We start from the raw sequence: 21,488 nt of genomic DNA, 5'->3' as shown, positions 1-21,488 counted from the left end.
CAGGGTTGGGAAAATCCCCTGGAGAAGGGAAAGGCTATCCACCCTAGTATTCTTGCCTGAAGAATACCATGGACAGAGAAGCCTGGCAGGCTATAGTCCACAGGAACACAATTAGACATGGCTTAGCAACTGATTCCCCCCTCAACCTTTTATAAAATCTACAACGCCATAAAAACATTGACAGCTGTCACCATGAAAGAGGTTTGAAAAAACATTTGTCCCCAGTTTGTTCATGATTTTTGTGAACTTGAGAAGGTGACTGAGGAGTCCAAGGAGACCTTCAGCGACACAGTAATGCTCAACGAAAAGCTGAAGCTGGATCTGCAAGAGATTGACTTCACTGAATTCCTTGCTGTGCACCACAAGAAGCTTACTAGTGAAAACCTAATGGAATTAGATGCCCAAAGAAAGGATAAAGAGAGACAAGAGCAAGAAGAAGTAACTGAAGAACTGAACAGATTCACAGTGAAGGAAATTGCAAAGGGATTGTCTTTATTTGAGGAGGCACTGTTCATTTTTGAGGCTCAGGACCCAAATGTGGAACAGTACACAAAGATTGCAGCAGACATTCAGAATGCAATCCAGTACTATCATATTATCTATGATGAGAAAAAAAAAAAAGAGCTACTACACAGAAAGCACTGGATTGTTTTTTCAAGAGGATAGATAGAATTGAATCCAGCGAGGAACCAGAACCTGTGCCATCAACGTCAATGAGTGAAATTGCAGCTTGCCCTCATCTCCTATTGATGATTACCCTTCAGCTCTTCCACCTCCCACCTCCCCTCCCTCCTCCAGTCAGTAACTCTTCTTGTCTGTCAGCTATTGTACTGTATTAATCTACTTTTCAAGGTATTGTACTATAAGTTTAAAAATAATGTCTTTTCTGTGTGTTTTTCTGTATTATTTGTATGAAAGTATTAAAAACCTATTACAATAAAATACTATATAACTGATTGTGTTAGTTCAGTATCTAGCTAACTTTGTTGAACTTATGAACAAACTGGACTTAAGAAAACTCAGAATGGAACTCGTTCATATATAGGGAACTTACTGTACAGTTTTTTGGCTTATCTTTTAGTTTCATTTTTTAAAGCATGCCTTCAAAAGCAGTTGAATATTCACAAGTTCAATTTGAAAAGTGCTTCATGGATGTGGAACACATGTATACCTGTGGCGGATTCATTTTGATATTTGGCAAAACTAATACAATTATGTAAAGTTTTAAAAATAAAATAAAATTAAAAAAAAAAGAAAAGTGCTTCATGTTTTCTCAAATTATCTCTTGGTATTTATCTAATTCTTAAAATTTTGTGGATTAGATGTTGTTGTTTAGTCACTAAATTGTGTCCAGCTCTTTGCAACCCCATGGACTGCAGCACACCAGACTCCCCTGTCCTTCACAATCTCCCAGAGTTTGCTCAAATCCATGTCCATTAAGTCAGTGACACCGTCCAACCATTTTATCCTCTGTTTCCCCTTCTCCTCTTGCACTCAATTTTTCCCAGCACCAGAGTCTTCTCCAATGAGTCAGCTCTTTGCATTAGGTGGTCAAAGTATTGGCCCACAGCCTCCAGAAGGAAAACCATAATCACAGAAAACTAACCAAAATGGTCACAGGGATCACAGCCTTCACTGAAGCTCTGAGCCATGCTGTGCAGGGCCACCCAAGATGGATGGGTCATGGTGGAGAGTTTTGACAAAACATGGTCCAATGGAGAAGGGAATGGCAAACCACTTCAGTATTCTTGCTCTAAGAACTCCGTGAGCAGTATGAAAAGCATTAGACGGAACTATATCATTATCTGACAAACAAGAATTCTGACACAAGATGTACGGTTGCACAAGATGGCTTTTGGCAGAACTAAACCTCCACTGTCCCCCCAAAACACATATGAAAACCACAAGGCCCCTCGTCTGGCATCTGTAACACCACAGTCTTCATTTGGTAGGTAGGTTAAGGGTCTTTCAAGTGATATCCAGCACCAAATGGCAACATATTCCCAAGGGAAAGTTCACAAACACTGCATAATATGGAGGTTTACAAAAAACATAGTCTCATCTATATGTAATCATTTCATATTCAGAAAAGTCATCATTAACTATCACCCATGATGAGGATTAGTCTAACTTATCAACCTGGTCAGACTATGGCACCTAGTTATTTAATCAAGCACTAATACAGGTGAAGCCATCATAGTATTTTGTAGATGTGGTGAAAATCTATTATTCGTTTATTTTAAGTAAAGAAGACTACCCTTGATAATGTGGGTGGGCCTCACCCAATTGATTGGAAGTCTTTAAAAGCAAAACCAAAGCACTGCCCTAAGAAAGTAGAAGAAATTATGCCTCAAGACTGAAGCACTGACTCCTGTCTGTTTCCAGTCCACCAGCACCCCCTCACTTGCAAACCTCTACAATCACAGGAACCAATTCCTTAAAATAAATCTAACTTAGGCTCCTCCCCCATAAAATATGTATTTTTTTCTACCTTGTTCTTTATGGAGGGATTAGAAAAGGCCTTTCTGAATAAGTGTTTTAAATTAGCATTTATATAATACTTACTACGTGTCAGTCGTTGATTTAACTACTTTGTCTATATCTACTACTACCCCATAAGACAGATACTATAATTACTTAGAATGTACAGATACTGAAACTGAGGCCTATGGGAAATTAAGTGACTTATCACACAGTTGGTAAGTGCTAGAGTGACGTTTCAAATTTGGTTTGTCTTGTTTCATAACTTACATTATAGCTAAATGCTATATTGCCTTAAAATGGACGGATTTAGGATATATTTTTGAGTTAGGCTGATAACATTAAATTATGGTTTGGATGTGAGGGGGAAAAGGAATAAAGTATAACTCACTCTACTGACTGAAGCAACTGTTAGTCCCATGCCTCAATGGGGAAAAATAAAGGAAGGTGTATTTGGAGAAATATTACACAGATTTACCTACAGCCAAGATCCAGAGGTAAACATTTTAGAGTCTCAAATACAGATTGAGATGATTGACAAACAAGAAGAGAAAGCCCAAGTCTGAGCCTTGACACCCAAAATTTAGAATCTTAAGCAGACATGGAACCAGAAGAAGTGGAGGAAAGAAGATACTGTGAAAGTCAAGAGTCATGAGAAAAAGTGGGTGACCCAGGAGAAAAAGGTGGTTGTCAACTCCATATGATGCTGGAGGCTGAGCAAAGCTATAGAGAGAAATGGACAGATACGACCAACAAGTGAACCTAGTGACTGACCAGAGTACATTCCACAGAGTGGTCAGTCTGAAAGCCAGGACAGTGTGGGTGAAAGAGAGACCATTCATAGCACATTTATTTTAAAAACTCATGGGAAATAGATTCTTGATAGGACAAGTACATCAAACTGTTAATGCCAGACTTAGTTTTGCTCATATAGGATTCCCTATAAAACTGTTCAACTTCTGAACATTTTCATAATAAAATGATGGGGGAAATGTATAGAAAATATGGACATCAAAGTCAGGACTGTGGTTCCCTGGCCAAGCTGAGCAGTGGCAGCAGGAAGGGAAGGAAATATGGACATTGAGGTGTAAGCAGGCAGCTCCCACTGCATGGACAAAGTTTTCTTTCTTGAGCAAAGGGTATACTGGAATATCTGACATTCCTCATGTGGTTCTGTATTTATTATATTGCACAATAAAAAGAAAAGTGACTGTGGGGCAAGGAAATTGTACAAGTGAGTATGGATTACTCTTCGAAAAGTTTTATTTTAAAAAGGCAGAAAAATGGGGTTGTTGGAAGGCATCTACAGTTAGGTAAGAGTTTCTGTTTGTTTTAACCTATCACACATTTGCATGTTGCTTGAACTATTTCAATAGAAAAGAAGAAATTCCAGAGTTGAATGATATCACCAAAACTGAATCATCCAAAAGGTGACAGGGGAAGGGACCAGAAGCTCCAGTGGCAGGATTGGCTTTGGGAGAAGGAGTGGCTCTTCATTCTTTACTGACCCATGGAAACGAGAGAACAGGTAAACAGTATCAGGCAGTGAGTCTTGGTTTAAAAAGAAGTCATTCATCTGACGGCTTTCATACCTGCCCTTTTCTCTCCAATTTAACAGAATGGACATGATTAGCTTTTAATAATTAAGATGTCTCCCTGGTTAGCTTTCCCATGTTGGGATGGCATCTCCATAATTTATTGTAAGATCTGATTTTTCCATACTGCCTACTGTATGTCTCCTGAAGTCTGATCTTCTAGGACTTTATATTAACATGCACTTAGCCAGATTCAGCATGGTTTTAAAAGCTGTTTGCCTAGCCTGTTTATTTTCTTTTCCAAAAACAGGCTCACTCAGTCTCTATGTCAGAGGGATCCACTACTAATGAAGACGACCTGCGTTACATCAAGTTGCCGGCATGTATCATAATTAGGGATGCATCAGTGAATCAGCTTCATTTTGAACAATCTTATCCTGTTGTTTTTCAAGATGTTTATGTCAAATGCATTTTTTATTGAATTACAGACTTAGCTATTAGGGAGGAAGTGCTTGATAACCAGGTTTCTTTATGTAATGTAGCATATTTCCTTTCATGCATGGTAAGAATCAGATGCTGTAATTTTAGCTTAAAGCAAGGTGAACTTCAAAAGAAATGGAGGTTATTTAGACATCTACCTGAAAAATTATTTTTAATTTTTTAATTAAAATATCATAAAACTTTATATTTACAACCAGTCTGTTATAAAGCACAAGGGCCCAATGTGTTGCTCAATGTAGCAAGTACCATAACAATGATGATAATGATAAAGATGATAGCCACCAGGCTTTTAAAGCCTGCAGCTGCTAGAGCTGACGCTAAGTACTTTACGAGCATCCTGTCATCTGCACTCCACAAGAGTCCTGGAAGTGTGTGTATGCATAGCCCCACTTAATTCATGCAAACACTAGGGCAGAGGATAAGTAGCTTGCTCACATCACACAGCTCATGCAGCAAGAAAACTGCGATATGGAATCTGACTCTGGTGGAACCACTGCCGCCACCACCCATTCTGCCCCTTCCTGACATCTAGCCCATTCCAGGTTGGAATGGTATAAATAGCATGCTGGGGCATTAATGTGTTTCTTGGCTCCTCTTTAGTTTTCAAACGTTGTTTTTTTCTTCTTTTCCATGGATTTCTATTTTCTTTCTTACTGTGCTCTGTATATCCCTGTAAGCCTCTTTAAATCTTTTCTGTGAAAGCAAGAATGGTTTGACAAGTCTGGATAAAGAGTATTAAAAAGAATAGACCTCAGTTGGTAATAGTTGACTTCCCATTTTTACATTTATGTAGATGTATAATTTACCATCCTTTGCAAGTCAATTTAAGGATAAGAATATTTCAGCATCCACACTGCATTTGTTCTTGTCGTTTTGCTAAGCTATATACAAAAGGATTTGTTATTTTGGTTTTTCACTATTGTGCTCAGCTCAACTAATAATGTATCAATATTGGTTCATTAACTCTCACAAACATATCATAATGATATTAGATGTTAATAATAGGAAAACTGGATGTAGGGTTATGGAAGTTTTCTGTATTACCTTTGCAAATTTCATGAACATCTAAAACTATTCTTAAAGTGTATTTTATTTTTTTTAATGCAAGAAGGTTAGGTGAATTTTTAGAGACATGAGTTTTCAAATCAGTAGGGTAAATCCCTAGGACTGAGATTGATGTGTTGTATGGTATTTCTATTTTTAGCTGTATTTTAAAACCAATGCCAAACACTCTTCCAAAGAGGCTATCTCATTTTGCATCTGAATGAACAAGAGTTGTCTATTGTTCCACATCCTCACCAGAATTTGTTATTGTTAATTTGGGGGATTTAATTGATTCTAGTAGGCATACAATGAAATCTCTTTCTTGTATTAATTTGCATTTTCCTAACGATAAAAGATGTTGAGCATTTTTTTCATATGTATCTTTTCAGGTTATTTGCCCATTTTTGAATCTGGTGGTTCCTCTTCTTATTGTTGAATTTTAAGAGTTCTTTATATAGTAATATAAGTCCTTTACCAGATATATGACTTGCAAATATTTTCTCTAGGTCTATGATTTTCCTTCACTGTCTTTTGCAGAGAAAAAGAGTTCAAGTTCTACTTATCAATTTATCTTTCATTTATCATACTTTTGGTGGTTCCATTTGTAATTGCACTTCTATAGCCTGAAATCATCACTCTGCTTATTTTTTTAATTAGTTATCTGTCTCATATCAGAATGTAATATTCTTATAGGCAGAAAATGTCTGCTTTCTTTTATCTTTTAAACTCCCAGCTCTTTGACAATACATGTGCAAAATACATACTTAATAAATATTTGTTGAATTTGTAAATTAATGGACATGAAGTTCTTTCAGCATCAGTATGGATAAAAACATTTGAAATGACTAATGGAATAACATTGCCAACTAAAAATTGTCACTTGCCATCTGCCTCTACAAGGATCAGGTCACTAGCCACTGCAGTTACTGTTTTTCAACACCCCCTGAAAGGAGGTCAAGAATATGCTCTGGGAAAATACAGGCAGAACAGGCTTCTGATACTTAGGTATTTTCAGGAAAAGATTTTATTAGCTCAATTGCTTATATCCTCCTACATCTAGAAAAACACTAAAATCATTAATGGATGAACAGCAACCTTCTTATGACTAACAACAACCTCTGCCAAAATATGTGGTCGATTGCACATATCCTCCTTCACCAAAATCGTATATATACACTGACAAACTCCAACCCCAATCCAGAGCAGTTCCTCAGAGCTATCTGAGAGTCTGTCTCCCAGGCTATAGTTCTCATTTTGCTAAAAATAAAATTTAACTCACAACTCTCATGTTGTGCATTTTTTTCAGTCAGCAGTGTTAAGAAAATACAGATAAAGTATATTACAAATGCAATAACAACCAATAGATGGAAGCTATTATGTTTATTATTCTTGCTGAAACATTACAGCATTTTAAAAAGTCAAGGTCTCCAGAAAGAGGGGTAAGATGAAAGAGCTGTCTAGTGTTCTTTCTCGAGTGTGAGTACTCATTCACTCAGTCGTGTCTGACTCTTTGTGACCCAATAGACTATAGGCTACCAGGCTTCTCAGTCCATGGAATTCTCCAGGCCAGAATACTGGAGTATGTTGCCATTTTCTACCCCAGGGTATCTTCCCAACCCAGGAATTGAACCTATGTCTCTTGCATCTTCTTGCATCTTGCATAGGCAGGTGGATTCTTTATCACTGAGCCACCTGGGAACCCCTCTGTTATCTCTTAATACATTGCAACAAAAGCCATAAACAGGGCTCCAGTTTCAAGTAGTGTATTCCTGGGCTCGCAACTAGCAAAAAATTTTGCACACAGGATATTTTATTTAACAAAACATGCAATACGTAAAAGTATTACGAATGGTAAAATTTGTATTAAGATGAATCCTAAGGTATATGGCATTTTCACATTTATGCACTTTTTCTTCATGATATTTTCACATCAAACCTCTTATCATTTTTGTCATTGTATATATCTCTAGGTTTTTATATTTTTAACTTTTATTAAAGCTGCTGAGGATTTATCTCATTCCTGGATAGCATCCTTTTCAATGGAAATAAAGGCTTTAATTAAAGATGATGTGTATAAAGATGCAATACACTTAGGCTATTAGCAATTCTCAAAATTTGGAAGCATAAGATTCACTTGGTTCCTATCTGGAAATAAAGATTCCCAGTATTACTCCAGCTACACTGAATCTAAGTTTGTGGCTGTGTGTGTGTTAGTCACTCAGTTGTGTCCAACTCTCTGTGACCCCACGGACTGTAGCCCACCAGCCTCCTCTATTCATGGAATTTTTCAGGCAAGAATACTGGAGTAGATAGCCATTCTCTTCTCCAAGGGATCTTCTCAAGCAGGGATCAAACCCAGGTCTCCTGAATTGAAAGCAGAATCTTTACTGTCTGAGCCATCTGGGAAGCTTTTGGCTAGGCAGGAATACAAACTTTTATGGATAGCTCTCATCCTCACCCAGGTAATTCTGAACTGTGTGGTCTGTGAACTTCACTCTGAGGAACGCTTGTGAAAAAAGCTTCTATAAAGGAGGGAAAGAGGCGCCTTGGGAGGGACAGTGAACAGTGGTATGTGGACACAACAGATGATCACCAGATCCTTGATTCAGCTGCACTGAGACTGAAAAGACACTCACCATACCAACTTCAAGGTCTTCTCTTCACTCGATCTAATAAACATGTATCTGCTATATTACTTGAATATTATTTTTTAAATAATATTATTTTTTAAATTAATGGATCTACACTCAGCAGAATACAGATTCCAAGTGGGGCAGGAAAGAGGAGACTGCCTTCCTTCTTCCAGGACTGGACTGCGTTGATTTACATATTAATATGTAATATAAATATGGTGGCTGAAGGAAGAGAGGCAGGATCCCAATGTGACATTCCAACAAAGCTTATTGTCCAGGGAAATAGGGCTTCCCAAGTGGTGCTAGTGGTAAAGAACCCACCCACCAATGCAGGAGACGCAGGTTTGATCCCTGGTTCCAGAATATCCCCTGGAGTAGGAAATGGCATCCCACTCCAGTATTCTTGCCTGGAGAATTCCATGAGGAGAGAAGCCTGGTGGATTACAGTCCATGGGGTCCCAGAGGGTCAGACACACCCGAGTAACTGAGCATGCCCATCCAGGGAAATGGCTTTTGATCAGATCTAAGTTGGGGGATTCACACAGTTGATATAAACAAAAGCTTCTGTTGGACAGCTTATTGCACCATCACACCATCCTAATACCAAAATGGATGGGGAGGGAGAAAGCTACCAGGCTGTCTTGACCCTTTTGTAATCCCATGGACTGCAGCCCAACAGTCTCTTCTGGTCATGGAATTTTTCAGGCAAGAATACTGGAGTAGGGTGCCATTTCCTACTCCAGGGGATTTTCCCAACCCAAGGATCAAACCTGGGTCTCCTGTTTCTCTTATATTGGCAGGCAGATACTTTACCACTTGTACCACCTGGGAAACCCACCAGATCATCAAGAGGCAAAGATTTATTCCTTCTCAGAGATGTGAGGACACCTTTTTCTCACACTCTATTATTTTTTCTCAGTCTTGTTCTGTCTGTCTCTGCCCACTGGTTATTAGTTACTCAATAAATATTGATTGGGTAAAATAGTAATTATAATAATGAAACTAGTTGATATAACTATATCACTCCACATTTTAAGTTGTATCAAAACAAAGAAAAGCTTCACTGAGCAGTGAAAGCTCTGATCATCTCTTTGATTTGGAAATATTTTCATGAAGAAGCTACCTCTTTCATCTGTACCTCTTTAATCTGTACCTTTTACCACTTTGCTCCACGAGATCCTTCTTAATGATGGGTTAAGGCCTTGTACACTTCTATCTACACTATGGCCAGATACATCTTATTGGCTGGGCCATGTCTTAATTGTTTTGCCCAGATAGAGAGTGAGCTGTTGACTGAAGACAGGAAACACAAGAAGTTGCTCCAACAATTAAGAGGGTGTGGAAATACAATAATGAAATAGCACAGAAGCAACTGCTGGGTTACACCATTAAATGAACCCGCTTATTGGGCAAAGATGGACAGTGTCTATCTTTCAAAGGACAGATTATGGATTTCCTTCAAGTCTAAGAAAATTCACAAAGAAAATATGTGAGCATTTCGTTCTAGCAGATGTTGTTACACACCAAATAAACAAATTAAATAAAAAATTCTTAGATAATTAGCCTGTTATAAATTGGCCTTTTTAACTGCATCCAAGGAAGGAATAACAATCAGTTGTATTCAATAAATGCAATTTTTTGAAATATGAGAGAGTCACATAGATGCTAGTAACAGACAAAAAAATATAAAAGCATCTACAAAAGTGTTCAACTATCAGATATCCATGGTCTGTTAAAATCACTTCCTTTTTCATTCAAAATAATTGAGATCACTTCATCAAAACTGCTTTTGTTTTGATGTTTTCTATAGAACCCATTGTTGGGTATATCTCTCTTTCCTACTAGCTTTGGACATAAAGAAATCTGCATCACCTCATGTGACCAACCTGCATTTTGTCCCTTTGTATCCACAATTCACCTACCAGTGGCTCCCTCTCTTGATACAGGCTCTGACACTTCTGAATTAGGCTGAACAAAATAAGCAGGCAAGCAAACAATCATATTCTCTGCTTGTCCACAACACTTTCTCCAATTACTCTTCTATTTCTCTCCTTCCATTCTGAGACAATGTTCAGGGTCAGGCATTAAGTGTTCTCATGGGTCAGGCACTGTGCCAGTCTTCAGAGGTGAGATAAATAACAAAATAAATAACAAAATGATAACACATAGTCCCTCATTTGAGTCCAAGACTACCTTAAGGGAAAAAAAAGAGAAAATGTGCAGTATATAGTGCAATAATGATCAAAGAAGGGGATGGGCAGATTTCCTGCCTACATTCTTTACTATGCAATCTACTCTCTTCTTTTAGCATCTTTTTTTTTTTTTTTTTTTTAGGTATTATCCAGGTAGCCTCCTGAAAATGTACTTTAAATACAATTAATAGCATATTTCTAGCAAAATCCAAGGTGTTTTCTCATTAACTATCCTCCATGATTGCAGAAGAATTTGACCTGATTGCAACAGCATTCCCAGTTTGGATTGATCACTGTCTTTTTCGCAGAATATTCTATTCTCCTGGATTCAAGATTCTGTACTCTGTTTGCTCTCTGGTCACATTTCAAGGCATGCCTTTCCTCTCTGATTCATTTCTATCCCATTTTCAGCATTAATGCAGCTTTTCTTCTAAAACTAAACCTCTTTCCTTCTCTATCTATTGGAAAGTACTATACTCAAAGGAAGCTCTGATTCTGAAGGCTCTATTTATCACCTCCAAAAACTTTCAAATTTCAGATTTCCCAAAGTTGCAGATGACACCATCCTTATGGCAGAAAGTGAAGAAGAACTAAAGAGCCTCTTGATGAAAATGAAAGAGAAGAGTGAAAAAGTTGGCTTAAAACTCAAGTATTACTCAGCCATTAAAAAGAATACATTTGAATCAGTTCTAATGAGGTGGATGAAATTGGAGCCTATTATACAGAGTGAAGTAAGCCAGAAAGAAAAACATCAATACAGTATACTAATGCATATATATGGAATTTAGAAAGATGGTAACAATAACCCTGTATATGAGACAGCAAAAGAGACACTGATGTATACAACAGTCTTTTGGACTCTGTGGGAGAGGGAGAGGGTGGGATGATCTGGGAGAATGGCATTGAAACATATATAATATCATATATGAAACGAGTCGCCAGTCCAGGTTTGATGCACGATACTGGATGCTTGGGGCTGGTGCACTGGGACGACCCAGAGGGATGGTATGGGGAGGGAGGAAGGAAGAGGGTTCAGGATGGGGAACACATGTATACCTGTGGCAGATTCATTTTGATATACGGCAAAACCAATACAATATTGTAAAGTTAAATAAAATAAAATTAAAAAAAAAACTCAACATTCAGAAAACTAAGATCACAGAATCCAGTCCCATCACTTCATAGCAAATAGATGGGGAAATAAGGGAAACAGTGTGAGACTTTATTTTGAGGGGGCTCCAAAATCACTGCAGATGGTGACTGCAGCCGTGAAGTTAAAAGACACTTGCTCCTTGAAAGAAGAGCTATGACAAACCTAGACAGCATATTAAAAAACAGAGACATTAATTTGCCAACAAAAGTCCATATGGTCAGAGCTATGGTTTTTCCAGTATTCTTGCAGGGATGTAAGAGTTGGACCATAAAGAAAGCTGAGCGCCAAAGAATTGATGCTTTTGAACTGTGGTACTGGAGAAGACTCTTGAGTGTCTCCTTGAAAGGAGATCAACCAGTCCATCCTAAAGGAGATCAGTCCTGAATATTCTTTGGAAGGACTGATGCTGAAGCTGAAGCTCCTGTACTTTGGCCACTTGATGCAAAGAGCCAACTCCTTAGAAAAGACCCTGATGCTGGGAAAGACTGAAGGCAGGAGGAGGAGGCGACAGAGGATGAGATGATTGGATGGCATCACCGACTCGATAGACATGAGTTTGAGCAAGCTCTTGGAGTTGGTGATGGATAGGGAAGCCTGGCGTGCTGCAGTCCACAGGGTGGCAGAGAGTTGGACACGACTGAGCAACTGAACTGAACTGAACTGAAAGTTTCATTTCCATAGCATTAACCATCTGCTAGGCAGTTCCCTTTATCCACCGATGTTTAAAATCAAATTGGTCCTCTTTCCTCAACTATCATCTCTTAACATATTACAATTAGGTTTTCTAAGGCCAAAAACATGGAATAAATGTTGACTTTTGTCTCTTCCCTTCAACAAGTGCCAAATCTTTTATTCTTTTTTGCCATGTCTATAATATTTTGGTTCTTATTTCTATTCCCATGACCATCACTCCAATCCCAGACACTCAAAGTATTTCTCCTTCTGTTTGGTTTTCTCTGAAATGTTACAATAATGCCTAAGCAATCTGAGTCCTGTCTTTCTATGACTTAGTCAACTTTTCATGAAGTTGCCAAACAAATCTTTCTGAAATATCACTTAAATGGGTACAAACCAACCTTCTAACTGCCTTCTTGTTTCTCTTTTATCATGTGTCTATATGTCACCTAGTTCCTGAACTTTTCCTAATCTGGTCCATATCCATCATCTTATTATATTTCTAATTATGCCTGAATATGAAAATTCTCATCAAATCAGGATTTCTGTAGCTATCTCCCAAATATGAATGTCATTTGTATATCTTTACCTTTTAAAATTGTGTTCATTTCACATGTTAGCAGGGTAATGCTCAAAATCCTTCAAGCTAGGCTTTGACCATATATGAACAGAGAACTCCCAGATGTACAAGATGGATTTAGAAAAGGCAGAGGAATCAGAGATCAAATTTCCAACATTTGTTGGGTCATGGAGGAAGCAAGGGAAATCAGGAAAACATCTATTTCTGCTTCATTGATGATGCCAAAGCCTTTGACTGTGTGGATCACAACAAACTGTGGAGAGTTCTTAAAGAGATGGGAATATCAGACTACTTTACCTACCTCCTGAAAATCCTGTAGAAAGGTCAAGAAGCAACAGTTAGAACTGGACATGGAACAACAGGTTCTTTCAAAACTGGGAAAGGAGTATGTCAAAGCAATATATTGTTACCCTGCTTATTTAACTTATATGCAGAGTACATCATTCAAAATGCTGGGCTGGATGAATCACAAACTGGGATGAAGATAGCCAGGAGAAATATTAATAACCTCAGATATGCAGATGACACCACCCTTATGGCAGAAAGCAAAGAGGAACTAAAGAACCTCTAAAAGGAAGTGAAAGAGGAGAGTGAAAAATCTGGCTTAAAATTCAACATTCAAAAACTAAGATCATGACATCCAGTCTCATCATTTCATGGCAAATAGAAGCAGAAAAATTGGGAACAGTGACAGACTTTATTTTCTTGGGCTCCAAAATCACTGCAGATGGTGACTGCAGCCATGAAATTAAAAGATGTTTGCCCCTTAGAAGAAAATCTATGACAAACCTAAACCACATATTAAAAAGCAAAGACATGACTTTGCCAACAAAGGTCTGTCTAGTCAAAGCTATGGTTTTTCCAGTAGTCATGTACAGATGTGAGAGTTGGCCCATAAAGAAGGCTAAGCACTGAAGAATCGATGCTTTCAAACTGGGCTGTTGGAGAAGGCTATTGAGAAAATCCCTTGGACTGCAGGAGATCAAACCAGTCAATTCTAAAGGAAATCAACCCTGAATATTCATTGGAAGGACTGATGCTGGAGTTGAAAATGCTGACTGTCTTATAGATTAAGCTCCCTAGTAGACACTCAACACATATTCCCTGAGTGCCTACAGAATGCCAAACTAGGTAAAACATCTTTTGGTATAGAGTTATGCTTATCCACAACATCTAAATATTGAATGCCAGGCTGTTTCTGCTATATCAGTTCCCCCTATCTAACTTTATGTAAGCTACAAGCTCATTAATCTTATAAAATGACTGATTGCCCTCAGCTCCCTAAAGTGAAACAATTGCTAACATACACTAATGAGTCATCAGGTGGGGCTGAAAAGCAAGAAGAATATTAGTCCATTTCTTTTCAAACTGGTCGCACAATGAAATCATATGGGGAGCTTTAAAAATCTCAAGATTTGGGTTCCACCCCAGAGTTCCTGACTTAAATGATAAGGTCTGAGGCCTGGACATCAGGAAGTTCAAAATCCTTCCAAATCATTCTAATATTCACTAAAAAAATGAGAACCCCTAGATTAACACCTCCTGGTGAAGGAAACGGCAACCCACTCCAGCATCCTAGCCTGAGGAATCCCATAGACAGAGGACCCTGGCGGGCTATAGTCCATGGGTTTGCAAAGGAGTCTGACACAACTCAGTGACTAAACAATAAGATTAGCCCATAGCTTAAAAACTGAGTTTTCAGTCCAGAGTATGGTGGTAAACATTTAAAATGTTTTGACATTCTCTGTCCCAAAGCTGGCCAGAGCTTCAATATGAAGACCTGATTGAGATAACTGCCTCCGCAATCCTTATGCATAATACATGGGTTATACAACTATCCAATCATGGTTTGCTAAGACCACTTACAATGACTACCAATTCTAAGCCACAATGAGTTATGCAGTCCTCTTCAGAGAGACTGCAAGACCCTGATTCAATTCTCTAAGATCCTTGGTCTAGCATTGTTTATTAATAGGAAAGCCAGCTATTGTCTTAAGGAGTACAGATTGATTTCATAAATTATAAAGAATAAATTTTGTCTGACATTTATGTACAATTTAATTTTTCAAAAATCTTTTGTGTCTTCATTATGTAAAACAAGCCAGTGAGGCCAAAACAACAATTATTACCTCTTTTTGAAAACTGGAGACACTAAGGCTGAAACAAGTTTGGTGATTTAACTTAAATTGTGTAGTCAATGGCCAAAATAACACTGGAAGTCAGATATATTAATCAAACATCCAATGCTCTGCTAACTTCACATAAAAATCTCTTTGAATATAACTTGTCATGTGCTGGAGCATCATGCCAGGTTCTTTAAGAACAAAAAGAAATATACATATCCTGGTGAAGTTTAAACTTAAATTAGGAAGATAATATTATATTATATATATATAATATATATTATAATATATTATATTATAGTATATAATACTATATCTATGATAAACAGACACACACATGCGCACGCACACACACACACACACACACACACACACACCCTTGACCAAACATCTTTACCTAAAATATCCCATTTTTATCCAAGTCTAAAATATCAGTATTCTAGGCTTTGACTATGATTTCTCTTTTTTATATATATTTAAATAATTTATTTTCATTACTTATTTTTAATAGAAATGATCCTCATATACTTCTTTTGCAGTCTATAATTTAGAGTACAGGAAAATCTTCTACTGAAATATTCTAGGGCAAAAATATTGCCTACCAGTCCAGTATTCTTGCTTGGAGAATTGCATGGGCAGAGGAGTTTGGCAGGCTATAGTTCATGGGGTCACAAAGAGTCGGACATGACTGAGTGACTGACTGAGCACACAAAAATATTATCACCACTCATACTGAGCACCTAAAAAAAAATCTGACATGCAGCTTAGGATTAAAAGATATATATTTTTAGTGATTACAAATTTCAACACAAAGTTTAATTATATGAGATACAATGATGACATAGTTAAATAGATAATTTCATATATAATCTTCCCAGATTACAGTAATTATAATCATGAGTGTTGTGAAACTTTGAAAGAATAACAGTAAATGATTCTATATTTAAAATATGAAAATGAAGATGTATTATACTAAAACTTCAGGCATTTAGCTCAGGCTGAAAATATTTTTAAAAGTGACAATGCTTTTCACCATTTGATTTAAAGAAGCAAAAACAATTCAACAGAAAAGATTGTACACAATAGATTCGATTCCTAAAGTATATATCATTTAATAAGTAAGCATGTATGGATTCTAGAGCCACACTAAAGAAGGAAAGTGTTTTCACAATTTCTGAATTTAGAAAGAGATTTCTATGCTGGAAGGAAAGACTGTTTGTTGTTGATGTTGTTTAGTCACTATGTCCAACTCTTTTGCGACCCCATGGGCTGTAGTCTGCCGGGCTCCTCTGTTCATGGGATTTCCCAGGCAAGAATACTGGAGTGAGTTCCACTTCTTTCTCCAAGAGAAGATACCTAAGTTTCAAAGTTTTAGTGACTAAATATTCCTACCCTAGTCCTCACATGCTCCCTCATCCTCCTTGCTCCCCATCTTTCTCTCAAAGCCAACTCAGCCTCTCACTTGTAAATAAAATCTGGGTAACAGTCAGTCAGAAAATCTGTGCAAAGCCAGACAGGCTAGGGGGTTACACAATAAAGAACCAAGTTGGAGCAGAAAGCAGAAAAAGAGCCTGTGGGCACAGAACTGAAAGAAGGGCCCAAGGACTCTGCTGTCAGAGATGAAAAGCATACACACCACAGACATGTGAAGTATACCTGAGAGTATTTGAAGATAGGAGAAACAGAAAAAATAATTTCAAAGTATTTTTCCAGGAAAATTTATTTTGTAAATATAACAATATTTCCTTGAATTTGATCTTGTTCAGAAAAGGACATGTCGCATCTGGGCTTGATACATAAATACCATTCCTTATTCATAATTTCTCAGTAACAGGAAATCACTAGTATAATGGAAATTTATAATATTCTCTAGAATATCAACAGTGATAAGCTGTCCTAAATTAATTACTTTATAATTTCTCACTCTAATATCCCTAGGACATTCTGGCCAAAAACTATGCTGGTTATTATATTATGCCACCAAAACAGCATTTCAGACAAGCTTTGAGAAATATAAAATATTAATTTCTACAGAAGATGCGAAAACCAACTTCTAAGGATAAAATAAAGGAAAGTTAAGGGTGGTTAAGGGAACTAAATGGGAAAATGTAACTTGTCTGATGACAGATAAATCTTTAAGAAAATAGCCTAGAGGCCAGTTAATAAAATCTCTCTGGAGTAGGAGAGGTTCACTATATTGACGGTGGTGATAGTTTCATGGTAGACATCTGTCAAAACTTGTCAAATTTATCAAAACTTATCACACTTTAAATGTGTGAAATTTATTATCTCCCAGTCAACCTAAAAAAAGAAAAAGAAAGTATCCAGGCTACAGATGCATGAACACAAGTGTCCATCTGCAATTCAGAAGGAATACCAGTTTTCAATAGCACTCAGAAACTTGGAAGCTATCATGTTGCTAAAACACATATATAAATATATTCCATCCACATTACATGAAATATGTAAAATTTAACACTTTGAATTAAAGTAGCAATTTACATGAGTGTTATGTAAATAAAATTAACATTTAGGTTGAAGAAGAGACTAGGAAGCACATGGCAGTATGAAGAAGGATGATTATTTGGTATGGAAGGATGTTTGGTGTTTCCAGGGACCAAATATCCATCTGCAAATTGAAAAAGTGGCTGGTTTGCAAGTAGAAAGGTGATAGAACACTCAATCATCTATTCCTTCATTTATTTAACAAATACTTCTTGAAGTCTTATGAATGCTAAGCATTGCAAATCAATGGTTGCAAAAGAGACACAGGATGTTCTCTACCTTCATTAATTTCCAGTGTGGCAGAGAACAAAGCTATCAATCAAGCCACCTCACAAAAATGATATTATCCAGTGGAAAGTGACAAGGAAATATCCATGAAAGAGTATCCCAGTAGTGTCAGGGATGGGTTCCCTGGGAAGGTGTTCTTTGAGCTGGGATGTGCAGAATGAGTCTTTCTTAACTATGAGAGAGAAGACAGAATGTATAAAGACCCTGGAGAAGGTAAAACATGGTGCTTCTGAATAACTAAAACAGAAGTTGGTCAATTTAAGAGGTACCTAGGAGTTAAAAAATCTATGTGTCTTTGTGGTAGACTGTGTTTAGAAGGAGACAGAAGTAGCAAGCATGATATCAAGATTTCTGCAAGTGAATACATATATGTGGCATCACTGCAGATGATGACTATGGCCATGAAATCAGAAGATGATTGCTTCTTGGCAAGAAAGTGATGACAAACCTAGACAGTGTATTGAAAAGCTGAGACTTTACTCTGCCGACAAAGGTCTACATAGTCAAGGCTAGGGTTTTCCCAGTGGTCACGTGTGGCTGTGAGAGCTGGACCATAAAGAAGGCAGAGCACCAAAGAATTGATGCCTTGGAACTGTGGTGCTGGAGAAGACTCCTGAAAGTCCCTTGGACAACAAGGAGATCAAACCAGTCAGTCTTAAGGGAAATGAACCCTGAATATTCGTTGGAAGGACTGATGTTGAAGCTGAAGCTTCAGTATTTTGGTCATCTGATGCAAACTGCTGACTCATTGGAAAAGTCCACGATGCCAGGAAAGATTGAGGGCAAAAACAGAAGGGGGCAGCAGAGGATGAGATGGCTAGATGGCATCACCAATGCAATGGACATGAACTTGGGCAAACTTCAGGAGATGATGAAGGACAGGCAGGCCTAGTGTGCTGCAGTCCATGGTGTCACAGAGTTGGACATGACTGGGAGACTGAATAACAAAAAATGTGGCATTTATTAGACAGAAAACGGGGGACAGAGGTGAGGCTGGAGGTAGGTGTTTGTTCTAATTTCATGGTGTCCTAGAATTTTCCACTAAAGCTGCTAAACAAGACCACAACACAATTTTAAATGTCTGTGTATCAAAGGATACAATCAACAGAGTGAAAAGGTAGCCCATAGGAAGGGAGAAAATATTTGCAAAACAATATCTGATCAAGGGTCTACTCTTATAACTCTACAACAACAAGGCAATGGGCTTAAATAAACATTTCTTCAAGGAAGATATAAATATAGCCAACAAGCACATGAAACAATGCTCAATATAGCCAATCATTAGAGAAATGGAAACCAAAATCACAATGAGATATCATCTGACATCCACTGTGATTACTACTATAAGATTAAAAAAAAATCACAGAAAATCACAAGTGTTGCCAAGGATATAGAGAAACTGGAACCCTTGTGCAGTATTAGTAGAAGTATAAAATGGCATGGCTGCTATGGAAAACAGTATAGAAGTTCCTCAAAGAATTAAAAAGATAACTACTATATGATCTAGCAATATCACCTCTGGATGTAAATCCAAAATAATTGAAAGCAGGGTGATAAAGAGATATTTGTATACCCATGCTCATAGCTGGATTATTCACAATGGCCAAAAGGTTAAAGGCACACAAATGTCCACCAACAGATGAATGGATAAATGAAACACAGTATAAATATACAATAAAATAATATCCAGCCCTAAAAAGGAAAGGCATTTTGACATATGCCACAATATGCATAAACCTTGAGGACCTTATACTAACTGAAATAAACCAATCACAATAAGACAAACGCTATGATTCCACTTATATGCATCTAGAGTAGTAAAACTCATCAAAAAAGAAACTCACATAGTGATTGCCAGTGGCTTGGGGGAAGGCAAACTTGGAGGTTGTTTAATAGGTATAGAATTTCAGTTTTGCAAGGTGAAAAAGTTATGGAGATTAGTGACTCAACCATATGATTATACTTTACATGACCAAACTACACACTTAAAATGGTTATAATAATATATTTTATGTGTATTTTACAATTAAAAATTTTAAATATACTAAGTAAATAGTATTATTGATAGCTTCCTAGCTATATAATTGATCAATTGGTAGCCAGTTAACCAGATAGAGAGATTTTTGAGAAAAGCCATGAACAGAAAATAGAAATTTTGGAATCATACAAAAGCAATAATAATTTTATTATACTGTATTCTTCTCCTCCCTTCATCCATCAAATCTTGACTTTTCAGTGACTTTATAAATAGAAAGGCTTCTCATCCTATCCTCCCCAAAACCTAAGTTTGACAAGAGAGGCTGGTTTCATTAGCTAGGTGAAAACAATTTGAAGAGCAACAGCAGACATGGAGTGTCTGTAGCTGTGTTAAACTGCCACAACAAAGAAATCTCTACCTGCCTAAATATCTAATTCCAGCAAAATTAAAAATGAGAAGTGTAGATAGAGGCAAAAAAAAATAAGACTACTCAAAAGAGTAGTCTTATTTAAGAGTAGTCTTATTTTCCTAGAAAAATCCACTGTTTAAACATCATATACATCCCTCTAAAATAATATTATTCTTCCTACCTTGTTTGCGTACATCCTCAACAGCAGCAACCAGTTCTTCTTTGAGATCTTGACTCTCCTTAGCAATCTGTTCACCTTTTTCCAGAAAGTTCTGAGTGGCTTGTTCTACAGATGCAGCCAGTACATGGGCTTTCTTTGACCTTCCTTTCTTTTTACCGGATGGGCCTTTGTTGCTTGTGTTGACAAGTGTTGTCACCTTGAGTACAAAAAAAAAAATTGTAAAATTCCTCTGCATAACTGTCCAGAAATAGTGTATTATTATCTCATAATTTTAAAATATCCTTTGTATATTAAATCATGAATACATATCACATAGCCTCATCTTAAGGAAAATGTGGAATTATATGGATTAGCCTATAAATTAATAGCTATTTATCTCCTGCAGGGGGAAAAAAAAAAAGGATGTGAATAAAGGAGGAAGAGCAGACTTGTAAGTAGCTCAAATTTTTCAATCCACTGGAGGTTCTGCTTTCACAGATTGACAAATACAGTGCTGGTTAGAGTACCTAGCTTCAGGGAGGAAAGAAAATAGAATAAACGGTGGAAATGCCTTTGAGCTTTCAGTCAGGAAAACCAGTACCCAAGTGAGCTCAGAAATGAGGACAGAGATGAAATAGTAGTTAATAAATGGTGGACCATCAAAATGCATGATTTACATGTCACTTTCCAAAGGCTTTAAATGAAGATTATTGCTATTTCCGATTTCATCTTATAAAAACAATGTGGTAAATTTGATCTGAAGAGCCTGAATGACTCAGTCTCAACATTTGGTTAACCTGCGAAAATTTCCAGAATAGAAACTAGATTTGCATTATCACTCCTTTTCTAGGTATCATAATTTGGATACATATTTCAATTGCCAAACTTCTTTTAGTGCTACATCTAGAGCAATTTAATCTGCTAACAAAGCTTTTAATATCTTTTAAACCTTATCTCCTATCGACTTCTGAATATTTTCTGTCAGTGAGAAGTCTGGGAGGGAAATGAATGCAACTGTTTCATATTCTCTTTAGCTAGTCATCTACACCTCTGCATTATTTTTATCAGATTCATAGGAATGTGGGTGTTGTAGTTTATTTGCACTGAGGTGTCTATCCTGCTTAGCAAACTAAAGCTTTTATTGGAAGTTATCAAGAAAGCTAGTCTATAGAAAAGTTTTAAATGCTTTAGTCTCTGCTCTTTACTCCAAATTACAGAGCAAGCAAAGTGA

General features: G+C 37.2%; 1 protein-coding gene across 5 annotated transcripts in view; it reads right to left on the bottom strand.

Moving 5' to 3' along the window:
• Nucleotides 1-21,488, bottom strand: part of CTNNA2 (catenin alpha 2) — a 1,366,346-nt gene that overhangs the window by 1,050,514 nt on the left and 294,344 nt on the right. For all 5 annotated transcript variants that reach the window (XM_086323685.1, XM_086323687.1, XM_086323688.1 and 2 more), the window contains exon 3: nucleotides 20,279-20,474. In XM_086323685.1, the coding sequence (XP_086179811.1) occupies nucleotides 20,279-20,474 (196 nt within the window). The remainder of the gene's footprint in view (nucleotides 1-20,278; nucleotides 20,475-21,488) is intronic.

This window comes from Bos grunniens, chromosome 11 (assembly GCF_055505025.1).
Source record: "Bos grunniens cultivar Pamir isolate PY7600 chromosome 11, Bosgru_T2T1.0, whole genome shotgun sequence".
Taxonomy (NCBI): Eukaryota; Metazoa; Chordata; class Mammalia; order Artiodactyla; family Bovidae; genus Bos; species Bos grunniens.
The sequence above is the reverse complement of the archived record's forward strand: the minus strand, read 5'-3'. Positions and strand labels throughout refer to the sequence as shown.